Source organism: Rhinoraja longicauda, chromosome 4 (assembly GCF_053455715.1).
Source record: "Rhinoraja longicauda isolate Sanriku21f chromosome 4, sRhiLon1.1, whole genome shotgun sequence".
NCBI lineage: Eukaryota > Metazoa > Chordata > Chondrichthyes > Rajiformes > Arhynchobatidae > Rhinoraja > Rhinoraja longicauda.
The window spans coordinates 87,197,654-87,223,948 of record NC_135956.1 but is presented as its reverse complement, the minus strand read 5'-3'; the positions used below and the strand labels follow the sequence as shown (position 1 = coordinate 87,223,948).

The 26,295-nt window shown below is 47.8% G+C and overlaps 1 protein-coding gene across 4 annotated transcripts in view; it reads left to right on the top strand.

Moving 5' to 3' along the window:
- The window catches only part of sugct (succinyl-CoA:glutarate-CoA transferase), a 378,390-nt gene that overhangs the window by 252,982 nt on the left and 99,113 nt on the right, over positions 1-26,295 (top strand). For 2 of the 4 annotated variants that reach the window (XM_078398318.1, XM_078398316.1), the window contains one exon: positions 248-311. The exons of the other annotated variants lie outside the window; for them this stretch is intronic. In XM_078398318.1, coding sequence (XP_078254444.1) covers positions 248-311 — 64 coding nt within the window. The remainder of the gene's footprint in view (positions 1-247; positions 312-26,295) is intronic. 4 annotated transcript variants of the gene reach the window in all.

Sequence of the window (26,295 nt, the reverse complement as noted above, 5' to 3'; positions counted from 1 at the left end):
AGAATTGGCCTCCACTGCCTTCTGAGGCAGAGAATTCCACAGATTTACAACTCTCAGACTGAAAACGTTTTTCCTCATCTCCGTTCTAAATGGTCTACCCCATTATTCTTAAACTGTAGCCCCTGGTTCTGGACTGCCCCAACATTGGGAACATGTTTCCTGCCTCTAACGTGTCCAACACCTTAATAATCTTATATGTTTCAATAAGATCCCCTCTCATCCTTCTAAATTGACATTCTTTTTCTAGGTTGTACACAATGACCTCATTTTAGAAATGGACCATCCAACTGCAGGGAGTATCGCTGTTCCAGGTAGGTTAAAGGTCTCTTCCCTTTGTTAAAGCACAACAAAGCATCTCTTGCTGTTGTGCTTGTTGTTAGTTTGCTTTGGCTACTACTTTGCAGGAAAAAGAACAGAATGTTTCAGTGATTCTTGTCCAAGCCAAGATCTTCTTAAAAATAATAGACACGCCATTATTTTCTGTATTTAACAATTGCATAGTTCTTTGAGGGTTTTTTGACCCGAGTCTTGAACGTAGTAGACCCCTTACATCTTTGCAGTGGGCTTGAGGCTGATGGATGTTGATCTTGAACTAGAACCTTTGGAAGGTTGGTGTCATGGCAAAGCTCAGGAATGCTCTGTATCTCATGGCAAGGGCCTGAGAGGCAGTTGTGACCCATTGACCATACGACTCCAAAGGCACATTTGACTCTTCCCCCCCCCCTCCCAAAAAGCCCATTGCAGGCTCTGCCCGAGCCGGCTGCCTGCCCGCCCCTTTTCCGGGGTTACGTCCGCGCCCGGGTGGTTTTGGAGAGGGACTCCACGTTGTCCACGGGCACCCTGGGGGATTTCCAGGACCGCTGGGCACCGCGGGGGGATTGGATGCATCCTAGATGGGGATTGTAATATAGTTGTATAATAGTTTCATTTGGTATATATTTGTTTGTATTGTATTCTGGTGGTGGGTTATGTTTTGTTTTATTGCATTGTAAATATTGTTTTTAAATAATTGAGTACAATTATTGATAATAAAAAAAAAGCTCGTTGCATGGGAATCTAATTGGCAGTCCTCTTTTGGAATACTGGAGGACGGTATTGCAATCCTGTAACATTAGCGGTGTACTATCCATTTGGAGAGATTTTAATCCAAGGTTCCCTTAGGCAAATTGAGGAACAAACTTATCCAAGGCCTTCATTTCACAATTGGACTATTGTTTCCATCTGAGAACCATTTGAACTAGAAAATACATGGCGGTGCATAACGTTTAATGTTGAAAGACTGGAGCGACTGGGCTTGTATACGCTGGAATTTAGAAGGATGAGAGGGGATCTTATCGAAACGTATAAGATTATTAAGGGGTTGGACACGCTAGAGGCAGGAAACATGTTCCCAATGTTGGGGGAGTCCAGAACCAGGGGCCACAGTTTAAGAATGAGGGTTAGGCCATTTAAAACGGAGATGAGAAAAAACGTTTTCACTCAGAGAGTTGTAAATCTGTGGAATTCTCTGCCTCAGAAGGCAGTGGATGCCAATTCTCTGGATGCTTTCAAGAGAGAGCTAGATAGAGCTCTTAATGATAACGGAGTCAGGGGGGTATGGGGAGAAGGCAGGAACGGGGTACTGACTGTGGATGATCAGCCATGATCACGTTGAATGGCGGTGCTGGCTCGAAGGGCCGAATGGCCTATTCCCGCACCTATTGTCTATTGTCTACTGTTTAAGTGAGTCAGAAACAGGAAAGGGGAGTGGGGAAGTGAGAATGAAAAGGTAGATCTGGGACTCTGTGAGACAAGATATTTCCCACCTGTTCCTAAAGCTCTGGTCTGATGTTGCTCCATAAGAAAATTAAAATATTCTAGCACCAAATCAATTTTCCCAAAATGTCCAGTGATCTTTGTATTGAAACATTCCATAGGGTCAAAAGCTATTGGGGCTTTGAGTAGTTCTCTTAATCCAAGGATTTTAATTCAAATAATGCTGCCAATTCACTGCTTATTGGTGCTGTTGTCCTACGGTTGACAGTAGTATGTTATATCAACCATATTAAAACATGTTTTTAACCACAGATATTAAAAGATGCTTTTAACCTAACAGTATTGGTAATACTGTTAGTTGAACCAACAGCTTAATCCAGGTGTTTAATGCTGCATTCTTGAAAATGTCCACTAAAAAATTGAATAGCATTTTGCGTTAAGAATTTTGAAATTTGTACCTCACAGCACATTGTGGATATTGGATCTTAATTTTCCATAGCATGGAACATGCTTACATGCAGCGCGCTCTGAAAAATAACGTCAATCATTGTGCAGGACGAATTTAATGTCGCAACATATCCAAATATTTAGTGCAAAGAAACAGTGCAGCCAAACAACCCTTTGGAGTAGAAAGTGGACCTGTTTGTGGAAAACCTTAAGAATGCACCGTTCCTTACACCTTTGCTGAGGAGCCTTTAGTCGTCAATAGAAAATCAGCCGAGTTGCAATCGTTAAATAGATTGTTAGATTTTACTCAGGTGCAGCTCCTGTTTGGACTTCCACATCGATCTCAGTCGTTGTGGAGCGAATGTTGCTGCCCCACAGCTCCAGCAAGCCAGGCTCCATTCGGACCTCTGGTGCCACCGTGTGAACTTTGCACACTCAGTTGCAGGCCGAGTTTTCCCCTGGGTCTTCCACTTCCCTCTCAGGTCCCAAACACTTTTGCTTGTTAATTGACTTAATTGCGCACAGTGTAGGTATTGGGGTGCGTGAATGGGCTTGTCTGAGTAGTTTACAGGGAAATAAATGGGGGAAGTGAGATTGCTTTAAAATTCGATGGGGCCAAATAGCTTCCTTCAATAGTCAATAGTCAATAGTCAATTTATTTGTCACATACACATAAATGTGCAGTGAAATGAAAAATTACCCGCAGTTCAACAATAAAAATAAGCAATAAAAATATGCAATAACACATACAATCATAAACCAACACCAAACAAAAGAAACATCCATCACAGTGAGTCTCCTCCAGTCCTGCCTGCCACTGTATGTTTCTTTTTTTTTCCTAGTCAGATGTGCAGCACTTTGGTCAACGTGGGTTGTTTTTAAATGTGCTATACAAATAAATTGACTTGACTTGACTTGACTTGACCTCCTCACTGTGATGGAAGGCCAGAATGTCTTTTCTCTTCCCCTGCCATCTTCTCCCGCGGTCAGGCTGTTGGAGTTGTCACGTCAGGGCGGTCGGGGCTCCCGACATTGAAGCGCCGCACTGGACGGTGAACGGTCCGCGGCGGGCCGACCCAAGCCCCGCGATTCGGGGCGAGCGAAGACGCTGCCGCTGCCGGAGCTCCCGATGTCGGCCCCCACCCAGGGGCCTGCGGGCTTCCGACGTCCACGAGGAAGCCTCCGGAGACGAGTAACTTATAGAGTGATTGAGTGACTTATAGAGTGATTGAGTGACACAGCAAACAGGCCTTTTGGCCCATCATGTCCACGCTGGCGATAAATTCCCATCAGTACTAATCCCATTAATCAGCTCTTGCTCTGTAAATCTTAGGTGCCATTAGTTCAGTGATATTAAATATTTCTGATAATCTAATGAAACTATGTAATATTGCTAATTTGACAATTTTAAACAATACTGTCAATCCAAGGCTATTAAAGCTGGTTGTCATTTATTTTAAAACAGCAATAATAAAAAGTAAAGTTACTCCAGCAGAATTAAAGAGTGCTGTTAATCCAGTGATAAACATAGAAACATAGAAAATAGGTGCAGGAGGAGGCCATTCGGCCCTTCGAGCCAACACCGCCATTCACTGTGATCATGGCTGATCGTCCCCAATCAATAACCCGTGCCTGCCTTCTCCCCATTGATATTAAAGATAGTTGGTAATCCAATGATAATAATAACTAATGTTAATTAAGCAACATAAAAATAGCTTTTTTCCACAAGTGGTAGTTCTACTCAATAAACAAAGTCTGTAGTTTCCTTTTTGCTCTGGTTTATTTTCACTCACATGTTTAGACCGTAATGTTGTATCCTTATTGTTTTGATGTGTTTATGCTTTATTCTTAATTGTTAACTGTATGTTTGTGTTGTCATTTGTGAGCGGAGCACCAAGGCACATTCCTTGTATATGCACATACTTGGCCAATAAACATATTCATTCATTCATTCATTCATTCATTCATTCATTCATTCATTCATTCATTCACAATAGAGCTGTTAATCCTACCGAACTAAATTGTTCACAATCCTTGATATTGAGCAGTGCTACTAGTTCAACAATATTAAATAGTCTTGTTGAATGGTTCAGTTGTACTTTATTGTTAAATGTACCTGGGTACCAAAAAGTGAAATTCTTTTTGCATATAGTTGAGTGACAACCTTAAACCCCTGTCCCACTTAGGTGATTTTTTCGGTGACTAAAGGCGACTAGGCTGTCACCACATGGTCGCTGGGGTGTCGCCTGTACGGTCGAGAGTCGTCTCCAAAGAGTCGTAGTGTTTTTCCAGTCGCCGCTGGATTTTCAGAATGTTGAAAGATTTTCGGCGACTGTTGGTTTGACGCCAATGATCGTAGCTTGACGTCTCCTGACGGGGGCGCTGTCGTAGGTTGTCGCCAGGTGATGTAGGTTGTCGCCGGTGCTGACTGCGGTGAATTCCATTGGCGACGACCTACGTCAACCGGCGTCAAAACCGGAGGCCAAAATGACGTGAATTGTCTTCAGTTGTCGCCGAGTAGACGTAGGTTGACTTCGGTTGTTGTAGGTTGTCGCCTATGTGGTGGTAGGTGTCGTAGGCGCGGTCGTAGGTGGACGTCCTACTCGCGACGATTGGGTCGCCGGTTGTCGGTAGCTTGCCGTAGCTTGACGTCGACTAGGTAGTAGGTTGTTGTAGCTTGTCGTAGACATTGTCGTGGGGGGGGGGTCCACTCACCAGTTTTTCGGCGACCTGCTACGACTATGACAGTAGCCGGCAATCGCCTAAAAAATCGCCTGAGTGGGACATGCCCTTTACTATGCGTTAGGCACAATCGTACTTAAGCACAAGATTGTAAAATAGTAGATTACTCTGAGGCAATATACAGGGGTCACCACATTTCCGGTGCCATTGTAATGTAAGGGTTAAACAGGCTGTGAGCTGAAATGGAGTTGCCAGCTAAATTAGCAGCACCACATTTCAAACCCTGCTTTGGAAAACAAGTAGATGTTCTCGTAGAAAACTTGAGCTTCATCTTCGGGGAGAGAAAATAGCTTCGCCAACGAGAGAGAGAGGGAGAGAGGGAGAGCTCGGACAGTGTTGTGTGCCGGTGCCAGCCAGTGCAGACAGGAGACTCGAATATGCAGAGGGGCGTAAAGAGTTGTTTCTTTATTGATAGTTGATAGTTTTTCTGTGTTTTACTTGTACTTGCTTTAATAAATAGTCATCTGCGCTCTTCACTGTGTGCTTCCTCCATTCATTGATCCGAATCCTTGAATCCTGCATGTATCTCATAACAGCCATCTTGTACCCTTCAGCTTCAGAGTTGTTAAAGATATTAGTCTTGCTTTGTAGGAGCTTTGCCATTAAACCAGTGAAAATAAATAATCGTATCTATTCCAACGATATGAAATTGTGTTGTGTTGTGAAATGAGCAAAATTAAATAAAACTCATTTGACCCTGTTGAGCTATTAAAATCAAATATAACAGTTAAGACAATAATATATATACTAAAACTCTCGTTTGTTTGTTTGTTTGTTCCTGAACTACAGCCAAATCGGTACATGATAGCGCGACAATTTTAGGCCCACCTTACTCACCGTCGTCCCTTTGGTGCTAATGGAAGAAGTTTCATTGAAATCGGTGTTATATTTTTTAAGTTATTCACATTTTAAAGTTTAAATCTATCTCCTAGGGAGGGAGGAGGATAAGGGGGGTTGAGGGGGATGGAGTGGGGGAGGGGGAAGGGGTGGGGGAGGGGAGGGATGGGGAGCAGGAGGGAGGGAGGATGGAGGGAGGGGAGGGGAGAGGTGGGGAGGGGGGGGAGGTGAGGAGTGAGGGGGAGGGGGAGGAGGGAGGGAGGGGAGGGGAGGGAGGGGGAGGGGAGGAGTGAGGGGGGGGGAGTAGAGTGGGGATGGGAGGAGTGGGGAGGGGAGGAGGGAGGGGGAGGAGGGAGGGGGGGAGGAGAGGGTGCTGCACCAGTCCAGGAGACGTTTGGGCCCAACAGGTCCACTTGGTCTAGTATTAAATAATGCTGTTAAGATCTAACAATATAAGATACAACTGCCAATGGAATATGCCTGGTAGTCCAATGATATTATATAGTGCTATTAATTCAGAAATACATCTGTTAGTGGAATAATATCAAAGTGCACTGTTAATACAACAAAATTAAATTTTGAAGAAGGGTCCCAACCAGTCCAATTCTGTCCCCTGATGATGCCTTCTACCCTCTCTGGACCTTTTCATTTCTAACTTCATCAACCGTCCTAACTTTTCCACTCCCCTTCCCTACTCTCGTCTCACCTCCTGTCTGAAGAATGGTTGCTACCGGTAACAAGACCAATTCCTTTTTCTCCATAGATGCTGCCCAACCCACTGAGTTAACCCCAGCATTTTGTGTCTATCTTCGGTATAAACCAGCATCTGCAGTTCCTCCCGACACTCTCTACCATCGAGATGTCTAAATGGAGCATTATCGCGGGCTCTAAGAATGCACAAAGCATCTCTGAAACAATGGAATAAGGAGTAAAATTAATGAGGTGTTATTGCCAACAAAATATACATTTTTCTCAATTTCAAGGTTGTTCATTCCTGACACGAATTTGGCCTGTGAGGCATTCTTTTTATGCATTGCCATATAAGAATATTTGATTAATGCTGCTGTATTTCACCAGGCTTTAAACTAGTCTCAACATACATATTAAAATATTAGTCCATATTTTCAAAGTGCCAATTTTGCCTCAGGTTATTTCCAAAACAATTCCTGCTACTGATATTTACTGATAATTAGCTTTTGGTTGCCACCTTGTCTGTAGTTTTCGTTGAGTGTTACATCACTATCCAAACTATTTTTGTAGCTGTAATTTTAGTTTTTTTAGTTTAGTGGTACAGCACGGAACAGGCCCTTCAGCCCGCCATGTCCACGCCGACCAGCGATCCCCGCTCATTGTTATGTGGGGGGGGGGTGGGAAATGTAACATTGTCTCTCCCGAGCGGAGACGCGACCTTTGTTTTCTGTGTCGTGTCTCAGTTCCCGCTGCGGCCTACCATCGGCCATGCACCTGGAGCTGGCGGGCTCCAGCTGGGACCACCCGGGCTCTGATTCGCAGAGCCCGCGGCCCGGACTCACCACCTGCGGCACTGGCTGCCTTCGGAGGCTGCGGGAGCGGCTGCGACTCGTCTCCGGAGGCTTCGGCGCGGGCCGCGTGGACGTCGGAAGCCCGCAGGCCCTGCCCTGGGTGGGGGCCGACATCGGGAGCTCCGGCAGCGGCAGCGGCAGCGACAGCGTCTTCGCCCGCCCCGAATCGCAGGGCTTGGGTCGGCCCGCCGCGGACCTTTCACCGTTCGGCACGGTGCTTCAATGTCGGGAGCCCCAACCACCCCGACGTGGCAACTTCAACAGCCTGGCCATGGGAGAAGACGGCAGGGGAAGAGAAAAGACATTCTGGCCTTCCATCACAGTGAGGAGGGGACTGGAGGAGACTCACTGTGATGGATGTTTCTTTTGTTTGGTGTTAGTTGATGACTGTATGTGTTATTGCATTTTTATTGATTATTCTTATTGGTCTTAGTGTTGAACCGCGGGTAATTTTTCATTTCGCTGCACATTTATGTGTATGTGACAAATAAATGACTATTGACTATTAACTCCACCCTGCACACACTAGGGACAATTTACATCTAGACCAAGCCAATTAACCTACAAACCTGCACGTCTTTGGAGTGTGGGAGGAAACCAAAGATCTTGGAGAAAACCCACGCAAGTCACGGGGAGAACGTACAAACTCCGTACAGACGGCGCCCGTAGTTGGGATTGAACCCCAGTCTCCGGCGCTGCATGCGCTGTAAGGCAGCAACTCTACCGCCGCGCCACTGGCTTTTAGTTGCCACCCTTGTCTGTAAATGTTCATTGAGTGTCGCATCACTATGCAGACTATTTTTGCGGCTGTGATTGTTCCATCTGATTAGGATAAGAGGGCGGGAAAGTGGCGCAGTAGTAGAGCTGCTGCCTTTCAGCATCGGAGACCCAGGTTCGATCCCAACTATGGGTGCTGTCTGTACGGAGTTTGTACGCTCTTCCCATGACCGCCTGGATTTTCGGTTTCCTCCCGCACTCCAAAGACATACAGGTTTGTAGGGAAATTGGCTTAGTGCAAATATAAATTGTCCCTAGTGTGTGTAGGGTAGTGTTAATGTACGTGGATCACTGGTCAGTGCAGTCAGTGGGCCGAAGGGATTGTTTCCGTGCTGTATCTCTGAACTAAACTAAACTAAGATGTACTGTATATTATTGGTAGCATGATCTGGTTCAGAGTCAGGGCTGGATTCTTTGTCTGGCCAATCATCTCTTTGAATTAGAGGACTATGTGGGAAGCATCAGGTTAGGCAGTCTGTCAATATATGTCATAATAAATCCCCACCCACTCCATTTTTAACCCACATTACTACAACACTTCTTCCCAGAGTTGTACTATCAATAGACAATAGACAATAGACAATAGACAATAGGTGCAGGAGTAGGCCATTCAGCCCTTCGAGCCAGCACCGCCATTCAATGCGATCATGGCTGATCACTCTCAATCAGTACCCCGTTCCTGCCTTCTCCCCATACCCCCTCACTCCGCTATCCTTAAGAGCTCTATCCAGCTCTCTCTTGAAAGCATCCAACGAACTGGCCTCCACTGCCTTCTGAGGCAGAGAATTCCACACCTTCACCACTCTCTGACTGAAAAAGTTCTTCCTCATCTCCGTTCTAAATGGCCTACCCCTTATTCTTAAACTGTGGCCCCTTGTTCTGGACTCCCCCAACATTGGGAACATGTTTCCTGCCTCTAATGTGTCCAATCCCCTAATCATCTTATATGTTTCAATAAGATCCCCCCTCATCCTTCTAAATTCCAGTGTATACAAGCCTAATTGCTCCAGCCTTTCAACATACGACAGTCCCGCCATTCCGGGAATCAACCTAGTGAACCTACTACGCTGCACGCCCTCAATAGCAAGAACATCCTTCCTCAAACTTGGAGACCAAAACTGCACACAGTACTCCAGGTGCGGTCTCACCAGGGCCCGGTACAACTGTAGAAGAACCTTTTTGCTCCTATACTGAACTCCTCTTGTTATGAAGGCCAACATTCCATTGGCTTTCTTCACTGCCTGCTGTACCTGCATGCTTCCTTTCAGTGACTGATGCACTAGGACACCCAGATCTCGTTGAACATCCCCTCTTCCTAACTTGACACCATTCAGATAATAATCTGCCTTTCTATTCTTACTTCCAAAGTGAATAACCTCACACTTATCTACATTAAACTGCATCTGCCATGTATCCGCCCACTCACACAACCTGTCCAAGTCACCCTGCAGCCTTATTGCATCTTCCTCACAATTCACACTACCCCCCCAGCTTAGTATCATCTGCAAATTTGCTAATGGTACTTTTAATCCCTTCATCTAAGTCATTAATGTATATCGTAAATAGCTGGGGTCCCAGCACCGAACCTTGCGGTACCCCACTGGTCACTGCCTGCCATTCCGAAAGGGACCCATTTATCCCCACTCTTTGCTTTCTGTTTGTCAACCAATTTTCTATCCATGTCAGTACCCTACCCCCAATACCATGTGCTCTAATTTTGCCCACTAATCTCCTATGTGGGACCTTGTCGAAGGCTTTCTGAAAGTCGAGGTACACCACATCCACTGACTCTCCCCTGTCAATTTTCCTAGTTACATCCTCAAAAAATTCCAGTAGATTTGTCAAGCATGATTTCCCTTTCGTAAATCCATGCTGACTCGGAATCTTGGAATCTCTGATCTTGGTGCATCAGACACTAGAAAAGCTGCAGAAACAAATAAACTGTTCATTGTTATTTAGTTTAGTGTAGAGATACAGCATGGAAGCAGGCCCTTTGGCCCACCAAGTCCACTCTCGCTATTGATCACCCGTACCCTTGTTGAATGTCCTACACAAGAGAGGCAAGTTTTACAGAAGCTATGAACCTACAAATCTGGGCTCCTTTGGAATGTGGGAGGAAACCGGAGCACCCGGAGAAAACCCACGTGGTCACTGGGAAAACGTACAAACTCTGCACAGACAGCACCCGTGATCAAGATCAAACCTGGGGCTCTGGCGCTGTGAGGCAGCATCCCCCCACCTCATCCCCCAATTTCACCTCGTGTTGGTACAAAATGCATACCGGCTCTTGTGTGGGATTCAAACGACCGTGGTAATCTTTCGGAATCTCCGCCAGGTCAAAAAGTGAAAGAGAAATTTTGTAGAACGTGGAGGGAATCCGATGTTGGTCTGTTTTACACCTTGCCTTATGTTACTCATGAACTTATAATACTGCGGGATCCTATGCAGGGCTGAGGTGGGTGAGAGGCTGGAAGTCAGTATGGATGTTGATGAAAGAAAATTCAGTGGAGCTTATATATATATATATATAAATATATATTTTTTATTTTATTTTCCGGTCAATACAATACAACAGATTGACCATACAGTTGTGAAAGTTAAATAGTGTGAAATCATTGTATCAAAACTAAAACAATATAACCACACATGATATTTTCCGACCAAAAGAAAAGGTGTAGGCAGAAGCCAAAGCATATTAATACTTAACAAAATATAAACAAAAAAACAATTTCTGTCATGTCGAAGGTATTTTCAAAATGCTGGAGTAACTCAGCAGGTCAAGCAGCATCTAGGAGAGAGGGAATGGGTGAGAGGGAATGGGTTTCGGGTCGGGACCCTTCTTCAGACTGATTTCTGTCATGTCAGTCATTTCTCAGTGCTGATCACATATTTTGTATCTTTCAAATATAATATTTTTGAACATTTTCTTGAATTTACACATATTACTACACTCTTTTAATTCAATGTTGCAACAAATTCCATAAATTGACCCCTTTAACAGTCACACGTCTATTTTTCACGTTTGTTCTTACCCTCGTTTTTTCAAACATATAATTCCCCCTGAGTGGATACCTGCTCTCCCTCACTGAAAACAAACCTTGGATACGGTCAGGAAGTGTTCTTTCTTTTGCTCTAAACATCATTTGTAGGGTTTTAAAGTCTACCAGGTCTAGTTTTAGAAAATTGGGAGGGGCAGGTGGCTGAAGTGTTCGTGGATGACCATTTTGGAACCAGCGACCATGTTTAAGATGGCTATCGATAAAGATAGGGTTGCGCCACAAGTTAAAATTCTAAATGGGGCTACGCCAATTTTGAAGGTATTATAGACATTAGACAACAGACAATAGGTACAGGAGTAGGCCATTCGGCCCTTCGAGCCAGCACCGCCATTCAATGTGATCATGGCTGATCATCCACAATCAGTACCCCGTTCCTGCCTTCTTCCCATACCCCCTGACTCTGCTATCATTAAGAGCTCTATCTAACTCTCTCTTGAAAGCATCCAGAGAATTGGCCTCCACTGCCTTCTGAGGCAGAGAATTCCACAGATTCACAACTCTCTGACTGAAAAAGCTTTTCCTCATCTCAGTTCTAAATGGCCTACCCCTTATTCTTAAACTGCGGCCCCTTGTTTTGGACCCCCCAACGTTGGGAACATGTTTCCTGCCTCTAACGTGTCCAACCCCTTAATAATGTTATACGTTTCGATAAGATCTCCTCTCATCCTTCTAAATCCCAGTGTATACAGCCTAGTCGCTCCAGGCTTTCAACATATGACAGTCCCGCCATTCCGGGAATTAACCTAGATCACAGTTATTTGGGTAGGGTTGTGGTTAGTGTTGTGCATTGTTCAAGAGCCTGATGGTTGCTGGGAAGAAATCGTTCTTGAACCGAGAGGTCACGGTTCTCAAGCTTCTATATCTTTTTGCCCATGGTAATAGAGAGCATAGCCAGGGTGGTGTGCGTCTTTGATTAAATTAGCCGCCTAATTGAGACTGCACCTCCTGTGGATCCTCTCCGTGGTGGCGAGGTCAGTACCGAGGTGATGGGCCGGCCAATGTCTACCACTTTCTACAGCCTCCTTCATTCCGGGGCATTCGAGTTACTGAACCTGGCTATGATGCAACCAGTCAACGTGCCCTCTACGTGGTGTACCACGTGGTACACCCGTGGCGATTCGATAGAGGAAAGATTGGAAAGACTGGGCTTGTTTTCACTGGAGTTTTGAAGGATGAGAGGGGATCTTATCGAGACGTATAAAATTATAAAAGGACAAGACACAAGCTAGATGCAGGAAAAATGTTCCCAATGTTGGGGGAGTCCAGAACCAGGGGACACACGGTCTAAGAATAAAGGGGAGGCCATTTAAAACTGAGGTGTGAAAACACTTTTTCACCCAGAGAGTTGTGAATTTATGGAATTCTCTGCCACAGAGGGCAGTGGAGGCCATTTCACTGGATGAATTTAAAAGATAGAGCTCTAGGGGCTAGTGGAATCAAGGGATATGGGGAGAAGGCAGGCACAGGTTACTGATTGAGAATAATCAGCCATGATCACAATGAATGGCGGTGCTGGCTCGAAGGGCCAAATGGCCTCCTCCTGCGCCTATTTTCTATGTTTCCACGTCTATGTTTTTGTAGTATTCAAGTGCCATATCATATCTCTGAAGAAAGGTCCCGACCTAAAACATCACCTGTCCATGTTCTCTAGAGATGCTGCCTGATCCACTGAGTTACTCCTGCTCTTTTTGTGTTTGTTTGTTTGTTTGTTTGTAACTCAGCATCTGCAGTTCCTTGTGTCTTCCAAGTCTCCTCATTCTTCGAAGGAAGTAGTAACATTGATGAGTGTGTAGGAAGGAACTGCAGATGCTGGTTTACACTGACGTTGATGAGCTGTCTTTGTGCACATTGCATCAGTGTGCTGTGCCCAGGACAAAATCTTCAGAAAACGGTACACCCAGAAACTGGAAGCTGTTGTCTCTCTCCATTGCCGTCCCATTGATGAAGACAGGTCATGGGTCCTTGGTTTCCTTTCCGGAAGTCATCAATCGGATGCTTAGTTTTAGTACGATGGATGTTCTGGCATCATTAAGTCAGATTATTAATCTCCCTCCTGCACTCTAACTACACATTAATCGTCCAACAGCGGTGGCATCGTCTGTGAATTTAAGTATGGTTTTGGTGCTTTGTCTGGCTGTACAGTTATAGAGACGTATAAAATTATAAATGTTCCCAATGTTGGGGGAGTCCAGAACCAGGGGACACAGTCCAAGAATAAAGGGGTTTATTTAAAACTGAGGTGAGAAGAAACTTTTTCACCCAGAGAGTTGTGAATTTGTGGAATTGGCAGTGGAGGCCAATTCACTGGATGAATTTAAAAGAGAGTTAGATAATAGAGCTCTCGGGGCTAGCGGAATCAAGGGATATGGGGAGAAGGCAGGCACAGGTTACTGATTGTAGATGATCAGCCATGATCACAATGAATGGCAGTGCTGGCTCGAAGGGCCAAATGGCCTCCTCCTGCACCTATTTTCTATGTTTCTACAGTTCAGGGGATGGAGAAAGTAGAGAAGGGGACTGAGCACACGGCCTTGAGGTGCTCCTGTATCCAGGAGAAAGTGCAGTTGCCAATTCATACTGATTGTGGTATACCAACGAGGAAACTGAGGCACCCTTGCTAAACAAGAACCAGTCAATCTCCACATTAAAAATAGCCTCCGCAGCCGCCTGTGGCAATGAATTCCACAGATTCACCACCCTCTGACTAAAGAAATTCCTCCTCGTCTCCTTTCTAAAGGTATGTCCTTTTATGCTGAGGTTTAGTCCCCTGGTGCAAGACTCTCCGATTAGTGCAAACATCCTCTCCACATCCACTTTTTCTTGGCCTTGAGACTATTCGGTACGCTTCAATGAGGTCCCCCCCTCATCCTTCTAAACTCCAGGCCCAGAGCCGACAAATGTTCATCATTTATCAACTCAACCATCCCCGCCATCATTCTCATAAATCACCTCTGGACCCTAAATTGGGCGGCGCGGTGGCGCAGCGGTGGAGTTGCTGCCTTACAGCGAATGCAGCGCCGGAGACTCGGGTTCAAACCCGAATCCGAGTGCTGTCTGTACGGAGTTTGTACGTTCTCCCCTTGACCTGCGTGGGTTTTCTCCGAGATATCTGGCAATGGAGGGGTATAGAGAGGGCCCTAGTGAGACCGCACCTGGAGTACTGTGTGCAGTTTTGGTCTGCAAATTTGAGGAAGGACATTCTTGCTATTGAGGGCGTGCAGCGTAGGTTTACTAGGTTAATTCCCGGAATGGCGGGACTGTCATATGTTGAAAGACTGGAGCGACTAGGCTTGTATACACTGGAATTTAGAAGGATGAGAGGGGATCTTATCGAAACGTATAAGATTATTAAGGGGTTGGACACGTTAGAGGCAGGAAACATGTTCCCAATGTTGGGGGAGTCCAGAACCAGGGGCCACATTTTATGAATAAGGGGTAGGCCATTTAGAACGGAGATGAGGAAAAAGAAATTCAGTCAGAGAGTTGTAAATCTGTGGAATTCTCTGCCTCAGAAGGCAGTGGAGGCCAATTCTCTGAATGCATTCAAGAGAGAGCTAGATAGAGCTCTTAATGATAGCAGAGTCAGGGGGTATGGGGAGAAGGCAGGAATGGGGTACTGATTGAGAATAATCAGCCATGATCACATTGAATGGTGGTGCTGGCTCGAAGGGCCGAATGGCCTACTCCTGCACCCATTGTCTATTGTCTATTGTCTATCTTCGTTTTCCTCCCACATTCCAAAGACGTACAGGTTTGAAGGTTAATTGGTTTGGTAAATGTAAAAATTGCCCCTCGTGGGTATAGGATAGTGTTAATGTGCGGGGATCGCTGGTCGGCGCCGACCCGGTGGGGCCTGTGAAAGGGCCATTTTCTCTAAACCACACTAAAGACCCTCTCCAATGCCAGCATATCCCTCCTCAAATATGGGGTCCAAAACAGGCAGATGCGATTAGATGAATTTGGCATAATAGTCGGCACGGATATCTCAGACCAAAGGCCCTGTTCTATGTTCTAAATTTAAACCCTCATTGCTGCCCTGCCTCGGAACTGTCAGGAAGGCCTATCACACCACTTGATCCTCTAAAGTATAGTTTTTGTCTGTCCGCGCCACCCAGCGATCCCTGCACATTAACACTATCCTACACCCACTACGGACATTTTTTTTTACATTTACCAAGCCAATTAACCTACACACCTGTTCGTCTTTGGAGTGTGGGAGGAGACCGAAGATCTCGGATAAAACCCACGCAGGTCACGGGGAGAACGTACAAACTCCGTACAGACAGCGCCCGTATTCAGGATCGAACCTGGGCCTCTGGCGCTGCGTTCGCTGCAACTCTACCGCTGCGCCCAAACTGTTTCTGTGCAATGTGTTTCTATCGGCATGTAGCGACCATAGAAAGTGGTCCTAGTTGTCGAACCCTCAGATTGGCCAGCAAGGTCACGTGTGGGTGCGACCGTAGGGATTGGTCCAGAGAGCGACACCGCTGATTGGACAGCGTGGTCATGTGCGCTTTTGCCGCCCAAAAATAGTAGTTGGGAGACGTCTTCGAAGAGAACAGTTAGTTTTAATGGTTGTCTATAATCTTGTTAAGAAAACTTTGTAATCGAATATTGCTGTCGCAATAAACTTCTTCAACAAAGAACAAGTTTCCAGACTCGCCATATTGGTGACCCCGACGTGATCCAGCCGATCACTTACCATGACTGAATCAAACGCCTCGTTATTGGTTCCTACGCCCAGCACACCGGAGCTAAGCGCGGTCAGCGTTCACCTTCCGTCGTTTTGGATACATCAACCACAATCTTGGTTTGTCCATACCGAAGCCCAGTTTCACTTAAGAAACATCTCAGCAGATGGAACAAGGTATTACTACCTTGTCAGCGCTCTACCGCGGGGACGACCGCGCGGGTGATGCGGTTCATCATCAATCCTCCGGCAGAAAACAAGTACGGGGCCATGAAGGCACTGTTGTTACGGACCTTCGGGTTCAGCAGGCAGGATCGAGCTAAGCGTCTTATGCACCTACCGGATCTCGGAGATCGGCTGCCGTCCGTTCTCATGGCTGAAATGTTAACGCTAGCAGGTGAACATACGGATTGCCTCATGTTCGAGCAGGCATTCCGAGAGAAGCTTCCCGAAGATGTCAAACTTATGCTCACGGATTGTTCTTTTAAGGACCCCGCGGCATATGCAGAAAAAGCTGATGCGCTCATGGCGTCCAAATCGAAAGAAAGAGGTTCGATCAACAAGGTCTCGACATCAGTGACCACGCCACAGCGACATCAAGATGGCACCGCGTCTCCCGCCATTTCTCCAAAAGCCCGCCAAAAGGATCCGCACAAGCGCGGCTGGTGCTATTACCATCTCCGATGGGGTGGAGAATCCCACAACTGCCGCTCACCTTGTACCTTCTCGGGAAATGCCTCGGCCGATCGTACATAGAGGCAGTTGCGATTGGCCAGAACCGACGCCTCTACGTCCGAGACCGATTAGACGGACACAGAATTTTTGGTGGACACGGGAGCCATTGTCAGTATCGTACCGCCGACCGACCTTGAGACCAGATCGGGTAAGACAGGTCCTACCCTCATCGCGGTTAACGGCAGCCCCATCCGCACGTATGGTACGCGGAAAATGTCCCTGGTTTTAGGCCTCCGCACGTATGAATGGCCATTCATTATAGCAGACGTCAGCCAGGCGATCCTAGGCGCAGATTTCCTCTGGGCCTTTTCACTAGTCCCCGACGTCCGCGGTAACAACCTCCGACCCTCCACCAGCAACGATGAGCCCGCCGCTCTGACAACCGCCTCCCCGCCCAGCCCGACTGTCCAGGCCGTCGTCGCGGCCCCCGACCCGTATGCTGAGGTCCTGGTGGAGTTTCCAGAGCTGCTCATCCAGCGTTTCGACGCCCCTTCGGCCAAGCACGACATGGTCCACCACATCCGCACCGAGGGCCCTCCCATTTTCGCTCGGTGCCCGGAGGCTACCGCCCGACAAGCTGGTGGTGGTGCGGGCGGAATTTAGGAAGATGGAGGAAATGGGCATTGTCCGTCAGTCCGACAGCCCGTGGGCCTCGCCGTTGCATATGGTCTCCAAAGCACCTGGGGGTGGAGACCATGTGGCGATTATCGGCGTCTCAACGTTGTCACCACGGCTGATCGCTACCCCATACCGCACCTGCAGGACTTCTCGTCTGGGCTGGAAGGTGCGGTGGTGTTTTCCAAGATCGATTTGGTGCGGGGCTACCACCAGATTCCTGTGCGGCCGCAGGACATACCAGAAACTGCCACGATCACTCCGTTCGGGTTGTTCGAATGGTTGCGCATGCCTTTTGGTTTAAAGAACGCGGCACAGGCTTTCCAGCGACTGATGGACCGTGTGGGTCGGGATTTGCGTTTTGTGTTTATTTATTTAGATGATATCCTGGTCGCCAGCCCCTCAGTGCAAGAACACTGGGCCCACTTGCGGGCCGTATTCGAGCGGCTCCAGGCACACGGGCTCATCATCCAACCCTCCAAGTGTCAATTCGGCCTCCCTTCTCTCGATTTCTTAGGGCGCAGAATCACCCCTGCCGGCGCCACCCCTTTGCCCGAGAAGGTGGAGGCTATCCGGGCATTTCCACGGCCCACCACAGTGAAAAGTCTGCAAGAGTTCGTAGGCATGGTTAACTTCTACCATAGGTTCGTCCCGGAAGCAGCGCGGGTCATGCGCCCGCTCTTCCAGTGCCTCGCGGGTAAACCTGTAGAGTTGATATGGTCCCCGGCCGCGGAGTCGGCCTTTGCAGCAGCTAAGGCGGCTTTGGCAGACGCCACCATGTTGGTCCACCCGAGCGCCTCCGCCCCCACGGCTCTGACGGTTGATGCCTCTGACGTGGCGGTGGGTGGGGTTTTGGAGCAGCAGGTGGGTGGCTTTTGGCAGCCCTTGGCGTTTTTCAGCCGGCAACTGAGTTCGGCTGAGCTGAAATATAGCGCCTTTGACCGAGAGCTTCTGGCCCTCTATTTAGCTGTTCGTCATTTCAGGTATTTCCTTGAAGGCCGCCCGTTTGTGGCCTTTACGGACCATAAACCATTAACTTTTGCTTTTTCTAAATTGTCCGACCCATGGTCGGCCCGCCAGCAGCGGCACCTGACTGCCATCTCCAAGTTCCCCACCGATGTCCGTCATGTCGCTGGTAAGCTTAATGCCGTTGCTGACGCCCTGTCTCGGCCTGCTTTTCCCCCATTTCAGCGGTGGACTGCGAGGTGGATCCCCAGGAGCTTGCGGAGGCACAACTTCTGGTGGATACCGCCTCGGTATACCAGTCCACCACTTCGGGGTTGAAGTTGGCTCAGGTGGCCTGCGGGCCGGAGGGCACAAAAGTCTGGTGTGATGTTTCCCTTCCCCGTCCCAGGCCGGTAGTGCCGCCCTCCCTTCAGCGCCGGGTGTTCGATGCCATTCACGGGTTGGCGCACCCGTCCATCCGCTCCACCTCTGCCTTAGTAGCCGCTCGGTTTGTGTGGCATGGCCTGCGTAAACAGGTAGCTGTTTGGGCCCGTTCCTGCGTTCCCTGCAAGACCGCTAAAGTCCAACGCCATGTCCAGCCCCCGGTACAGGATTTGAGGACCCAGCGGTCCGTTTTTTCCATATTCACGTGGATTTAGTCGGACCCTTGCCTTCCTCCCGGGGCTACACCCATCTGCTCACGGTGGTGGATCGGTTCACCCGGTGGCCAGAGGCTTTCCCATTGTCAGATACCTCTGCTGCCTCTTGTGCCAGGACCTTGGCCCTCCATTGGGTGGCACGTTTCGGGGTTCCGGATGTTATTACCACCGACAGGGGGTCACAGTTCACTTCGACCCTCTGGGCCACGCTAGCAGAGCTGTACGGTTCCCGGTTGCAACACACCACAGCGTATCACCCCCAGGCTAATGGGCTTGTGGAGAGGTTCCACCGACAACTCAAAGCGGCCTTCAGTGCGAGGCTAGAAGGCCCGGACTGGGTAGACCACCTTCCCTGGGTCCTTCTGGGCATCTGGACCGCTCCTAAGCAGGATCTCGGTGCTTCGTCCGTGGAACTAGTATATGGCTCGCCACTTCGAGTACCCGGGGATTTGCTTCCGGACTCCTCCGGCCAGCTGCCTCCAGTTCAGTCAGTCTTAGCATCTCTCCGGGCACGCGTGGGTTCCCTGGCCCCGGTTCCAACTTCACGTCATGGGTGTACTATGGTACACGACCGCCTGCCCTGACGGACTGCGAGTTTGTATTTCTGCGTAAGGATGCCCATCGTTCCCCGTTGCAGAGGGTCCATGAAGGGCCGTTCCGGGTTTTGCGTAAGGGGACGGTCACCTTCACCTTAGACGTGGGCGGCAGGAGTGAGCTCGTCTCGGTATCCAGGCTTAAACCCGCGCACTTGGATCCGGACCGCCCGGTCCTGGTCGGCCAACCACCTCGGCGAGGCCGGCCTCCTGCAGTTCCGCTCAGTCCAGCACCCCCCGCTCCGGTAGTTCCACCAGGTCCGGAATTTCCCCTGCTCCTGTGGTTCAGGCTGCCCCTCTCCTTACTCGTTCTGGTCGCGAAATCCGGCTCCCTGCTAGGTTCCGTACCTCGGGTTCTGGGGGGGGGGTTCATGTAGCGACCATAGAAAGTGGTCCTAGTTGTCGAACCCTCAGATTGGCCAGCAAGGTCACGTGTGGGTGCGACCGTAGGGATTGGTCCAGAGAGCGACACCGCTGATTGGACAGCGTGGTCATGTGCGCTTTTGGCGCCCAAAAAGAGTCAGTTGGGAGACGTCTTCGAAGAGAACAGTTAGTTTTAATGGGTGTCTATAATCTTGTTAAGAAAACTTTGTAATCGAATATTGCTGTCGCAATAAACTTCTTCAACAAAGAACAAGTTTCCAGACTCGCCATAGGCACATGATTACTTGTCCCTCAAAGATGAGCGTGGAGAAATATCAGATCAACACCAATTTAAAAGAGAGATGAGAGTGGTCTGGGAAGGGTTAGTTAACGGGGAAAATTACAAGGCTTCCCATCATCCAGAGATGATTCACACAAAGGGTGGAGGGTGTGTGGAACGAGCTGCCAGAGGAGGTGGTTGAGGCAGGGACTATCCCACAGTCTAAGAAACAGTTAACTGTGTAGGAAGGAACTGCAGATGCTGGTTGAAACCGAAGATAGACACAAAATGCTGGAATAACTCAGCATAACGTCTGGAATAACGTCTCGACCCGAAACGTCACCCATCCCTTCTCTCCAGAGATGATGCCTGTCCCGCTGAGTTACTCCAACTTTTTGTGGTCTATCTTAAGAAACAGTTAGACAGGTACATGGATAAGACAGGTTTGGAGGGATATGGAGCTCCGCAGGCAGGCGGGACTAGTGTAGTTGGGACATGTTGGCCGGTGTGGGCAGGTTGGGCCGAAGGGCCTGTTTCCACGCTGTATCACTTTATGACTCCAGGACTCTACATTGCAGTTTTTAGTGGTTTTAATAAGGTGTTTTCTTCAGTGACAAATGGCAGAGAATTACGAAAGTTGTTCATTGCTCAATTGTATATGATTACAAACCAAACATACATATCAAGCCAACTGAAGAATTGGAATGGGGATGTTTTTTAATCTAAAGTTATGAAGCATGCTTTGACTTGTCTCCTTAAATACTTACATTCATTTTTGGGAGGAGCCTTTTCAGAATTAACCTCCTTGTAGCCCCTCCCCAACCATATCCATGTCCAGAAACCCTTAGGGAACTTAGCAGATGAGAGGTTTTCTGAGGCAATCCTGGTGGTTTTAAATTAACAATCGTGGGTGGCTTCTGGCAGCCCTTGGCGTTTTTCAGCCGGCAACTGAGTTCGGCTGAGCTGAAATATAGCGCCTTTGACCGAGAGCTTCTGGCCCTCTATTTAGCTGTTCGTCACTTCAGGTATTTCCTTGAAGGCCGCCCGTTTGTGGCCTTTACGGACCATAAACCATTAACTTTTGCTTTTTCCAAATTGTCCGACCCATGGTCGGCCCGCCAGCAGCGGCACTTGACTGCCATCTCCGAGTTCCGCACCGGTCGCTGGTAAGCTTAATGCCGTTGCTGACGCCCTGTCTCGGCCTGCTTTTTCCCCCATTTCAGCGGTGGACTGCGAGGTGGATCCCCAGGAGCTTGCGGAGGCACAACTTCTGGCGGATACCGCCTCGGTATACCAGTCCACCACTTCGGGGTTGAAGTTGGCTCAGGTGGCCTGCGGGCCGGAGGGCACAAAAGTCTGGTGTGATGTTTCCCTTCCCCGTCCCAGGCCGGTAGTGCCGCCCTCCCTTCAGCGCCAGGTGTTCGATGCCATTCATGGGCTGGCGCACCCATCCATCCGCTCCACCTCTGCCTTAGTAGCCGCTCGGTTTGTGTGGCATGGCCTGCATAAACAGGTAGCTGTTTGGGCCCGTTCCTGCGTTCCCTGCCAGATCGCTAAAGTCCAACGCCATGTCCAGCCCCCGGTACAGGAGTTTGAGGTCCCAGCGGTCCATTGTTTCCATATTCACGTGGATTTAGTCAGGCCCTTGCCTTCCTCCCGGGGCTACACCGATCTGCTCACGGTGGTGGATCGGTTCACCCGGTGGCCAGAGGCTTTCCCATTGTCAGATACCTCTGCTGCCTCTTGTGCCAGGACCTTGGCCCTCCATTGGGTGGCACGTTTCGGGGTTCCGGCTGTTATTACCACCGACAGTGGTAATTTAGGGAACTTAGCAGATGAGTGGTTTTCTGAGGCAATCCTGGTGGTTTTAAATTAACAAGCTTGTTAAAATATTTTTTGTTTCATATCCACCCAAGAGACTCTAATTGAGTTCAGGCTTTTAAATAAAAACCAAGTGGATCTGTTGGGCCCAAACCGCTCCTGCATTGGTACAGCACCCTCTTCACCTCCCTCCCCCCTCCCTCCCCCCTCTCTCTCCCCCTCCCCCACCCACACTCCTGCCCCTCCCTCCCTCCCCCTTCCCCTCCCCCCCTCCCCTCCCCTTCCCCTCACCCCCTCAACCCCCCCTTATCCGCCCTCCTCCCCGTCCCTCCTTCCCCCTTCCATCCCCCTCCTTACCTAGGAGATAGATTTAAACTTTAAAATATGAATAACTTTAAAAAGTTATTTTTTAAGCGGCGAAGACACTGCCGCTGCACGTCGGGACTGTCGGGGCTCCCGACATTGAAGCCCCCGCCGGGCAGAGAAAAATCGACCGTGACCGCGGGTACTGTCTGCGTGGAGTTTGCACCCTCTCGCTGTGACAGCAAGGGTTTCCTCCGGGTGCTCTGGTTTCCCCCCACACTACAAAGACGTGCAGTTTTGTAAACATAGAAAATAGGTGCAGGAGGAGGCCATTTGGCCCTTCGAGCCAGCGCCGCCGTTCATTGTGATCATGGCTGATCATCTACAATCAGTAACCTGTGCCTGCCTTCTCCCCATATCCCTTGGTTCCACTAGCCTCTAGAGTTCTATCCAACTCTCATCCAGTGATTTGGCCGCCACTGCCTTCTGTGGCAGAGAATTCCACAAATTCACAACTCTCTGGGTGAAAAAGGTTTCTTCTTACCTCAGTTTTAAATGGCCTCCCCTTTATTCTTAGACTGTGGCCCCTGGTTCTGGACTCCACCAACATTGGGAATATTTTTCCTGCATCTAGCTTGTCCAGTCCTTTTATAATATTATGTGTCTCTATAAGATCCCCTCTCATCCTTCTAAACTCCAGTGAACACAAGCGCAGTCTTTCCAATCTTTCCTCATATGACAGTCCCTCCATCCCGGGGATTAACCAGGTGAACCTATGCAGCACTGCCTCAATAGCAAGGACGTCCTCCCTCAAATTGGGAGACCAAAACTGTACACATTACTCCAGATGTGGCCTCACCAGGGCCCTATACAACTGCAGAGGGACTTCTTTGCTCTTGTTAACTGCCCCCTGCAACTTGTCCCTGTGATTAGGTAGTAGACGAGTAATTGGGATGACATAGAACTAATGTGAACAGGTGATCAATGATCAGCATGGACTCGGTGGGCCGAAGGGCCTGTTGCCAGGCTGTATCTCTCAACTAAACTAAACTTAAAAGCTAACTGGTTCTTTGAGAAAGGGAGTACCTGTTTTTTTTTAACAATATTTATCATTCATTAATACCATGCAGTACCATCTCTTGCCTAAGGGGGTCACCAACTGCCATTAATGAGCGCACACAGTTTTGGAATTGCGCACCTAATAATCTCATGACGGCATGCCAGCTATAAGCTGCATGTCACTTGGCCAGCTTCTTATTCTCAGTCAATGAATGCATACCGCTGGAAGATACCTAATTCCGCTACACCAATTACTCAATACGAGCAGCGAGCTGAGAATCAAGCACCGAAGATAGACACAAAATGCTGGAGTAACTCAGCGGGACAGACAGCATCTCTGGGGAGAAAAGTATGGGCGACTATTCCGGGTCGAGACCCTTCTTCTGACACGAAACGTCCCCCATTCTTTCTCTCCAGAGATGCTGCCTGTCCCGCTGAGTTACTCCAACATTTTGTGAGTACCTTCGGTGTAAACCAGCATCTGCAGTTCCTTCCTACACATCACGCAACGTAAACCTAATTTGGGAATTTACAAGATTTTTTTGCGGCAATTCTAATTACCAATAAAATTGGAGAGCAACCAGTTGGAAAGCCCAGGTTTCTAAGTATGAGTCTTGCAAAGTCTGCGTAACAGACTTACAATTCTTATCTGAACTGGAAAAATATGGCCAGTAGCTTTTTTTTCCTTCTATAGAGAGAAGCATCCATTGCTTTTAACAGATTAACATTATATGCCTAACTAATACAACAAGGCATGAAACATAGAAACATAGGAAATAGGTGCAGGAGTAGGCCCTTCGGCCCTTCGAGCCTGCACCACCATTCAATATGATCATGGCTGATCATCCAACTCAGTATCCCGTACCTGCCTTCTCTCCATACCCCCGATCCCTTTAGCCACAAGGGTCACATCTAACTCCCTCTTAAATATAGCCAAAGAACTGGCCTCAACTACCTTCTGTGGCAGAGAATTCCACAGATTCACCATTCTCTGTGTGATTTCTCATCTCGGTCCTAAAAGACTTCCCCCTTATCCTTAAACTGTGACCCCTTGTTCTGGACTTACCCAACATCGGGAACAATCTTCCCGCATCTAGCCTGTCCAACCCCTTAAGAATTTTGTAAGTTTCTATAAGATCCCCCTCAATCTTCTAAATTCCAGCGAGTACAAGCCGAGTCTATCCAGTCTTTCTTCATATGAAAGTCCTGCCATCCCAGGAATCAATCTGGTGAACCTTCTCTGTACTCCCTCTATGGCAAGAATGTCTTTCCTCAGATTAGGAGACCAAAACTGTACGCAATAGACCAAAACTGTACGCAATGAAGATGCACTTTGGTTTGCAAGGAAGCCTCACAGGTTTACCAAGTAAACACAGATGCTGGAATCAGAGTGCTGGAGGAATACATCATCTGTGGAGGGAATTGACAGACGGCATTTTGGATTGGGACCCTTCTTCAGACTGGGAGTACGGAGGAGAAAGCTGGAAAAGAAAGGTGGGGATGGGGCGAAGTCTGACAAATGATAGATGGATGCAAGTGAGATGGATGGAGCAAGTGATAAAGGTGAAAAGGAGACAAAATGGTATCAGATGAGGAAAGAAGAGGACTGTCTTCTCTTGGTGGGACTGTCGTATGTTGAAAGACTGGAGCGACTAGGCTTGTATACACTGGAATTTAGAAGGATGAGAGAGAAGATCTTATCGAAACGTATAAGATTATTAAGGGGTTGGACATGTTAGAGGCAGGAAACATGTTCCCAATGTTGGTGGAGTCCAGATCAAGTGGCCACAGTTTAAGAATAAGCGGTAGGCCATTTAGAACTGAGATGAGGAAACATTTTTTCAGTCAGAGAGTTGTGAATCTGTGGAATTCTCTGCCTCAGAAGGCAGTGGAGGCCAATTCTCTGAATGCATTCAAGAGAGAGCTAGATAGAGCTCTTAAGGATAGCGGAGTCAGGGGGTACGGGGAGAAGGCAGGAACGGGATACTGATTGAGAATGATCAGCCATGATCACATTGAATGGCGGTGCTGGCTCAAAGGGCCGAATGGCCTCCTCCTGCACCTGTTGTCTGTTGTCTATATAAGAGGAGGAGTGAAATGTAAAGCCGGAAGTAGGGATATGGGGGTGGGGAGGAAAGTGGAGATTTAAGGAAATGTGGGAATAGGGGGAGATGAATATTACAGATCCTTAATGCAAGTTTTACATCATATATTGGCAGAAAAAGGAACATAAATCTCTTCTATGATGTATTTTGGGGACTCTGAAATTTAAGGCTACATAATGCTCAAGTGGTGAATAACGTAGGAACAGTAGTAGGACATTGAGCCCCTTGGATGTGATCCATAATATAATACAATCATGGCTGATCCATATCCTGATTCCATCCATCCATCTGGACTCCATAATCCTTTAATACTTTTAGCTGGGACAAAAAAATTATTAATTGAGCGAGCACTTACTGCTTTTTGTGGCTGGCAGTTTCCCACTTGTACGACTAGGCTTCTCCTCCAGGCATCAGTGGAAAACATCAGTGGAAAACAATTCCCTCAATCTATCCTATTAATTCCTTCCAAATAATGAAAACCTTGAAGTACATCTACCATTTTGTACCGGCATCTGCAGTTATTTTCCTACATTACCATTTACCTTCTGTATTTTGTCGAATACAAGACTGGGCAATATGTTATCTTTCCCCATTACTGAAAATTAAACTCAGTCCATTTTTAGGTGCATTGCCCAAGTCTATACACCGTGTGTGGATTAGCCAGCATTTTACTAATTTCCTTCCCAATTTACATCCTTGCACTACATTTTTCAAATGCATTATTTTAAGTAAAGGACCACTACATTTGGATAACCCATGCATATGGAACATTAATCTGTATACTAAAACTCTTGTTTGCTTGTTTGTTCCTGAACTACAGCCAAAACGGTACACGATAGCGCGACAATTTTAGGCCCACCTTACTCACCGTCGTCCCTTTGGTGCGAATGGAAGAAGTTTCATTGAAATCGGTGTTATATTTTTAAAGTTATTCACATTTAAAAAGTTTAAGTCTATCTCCTAGATAGG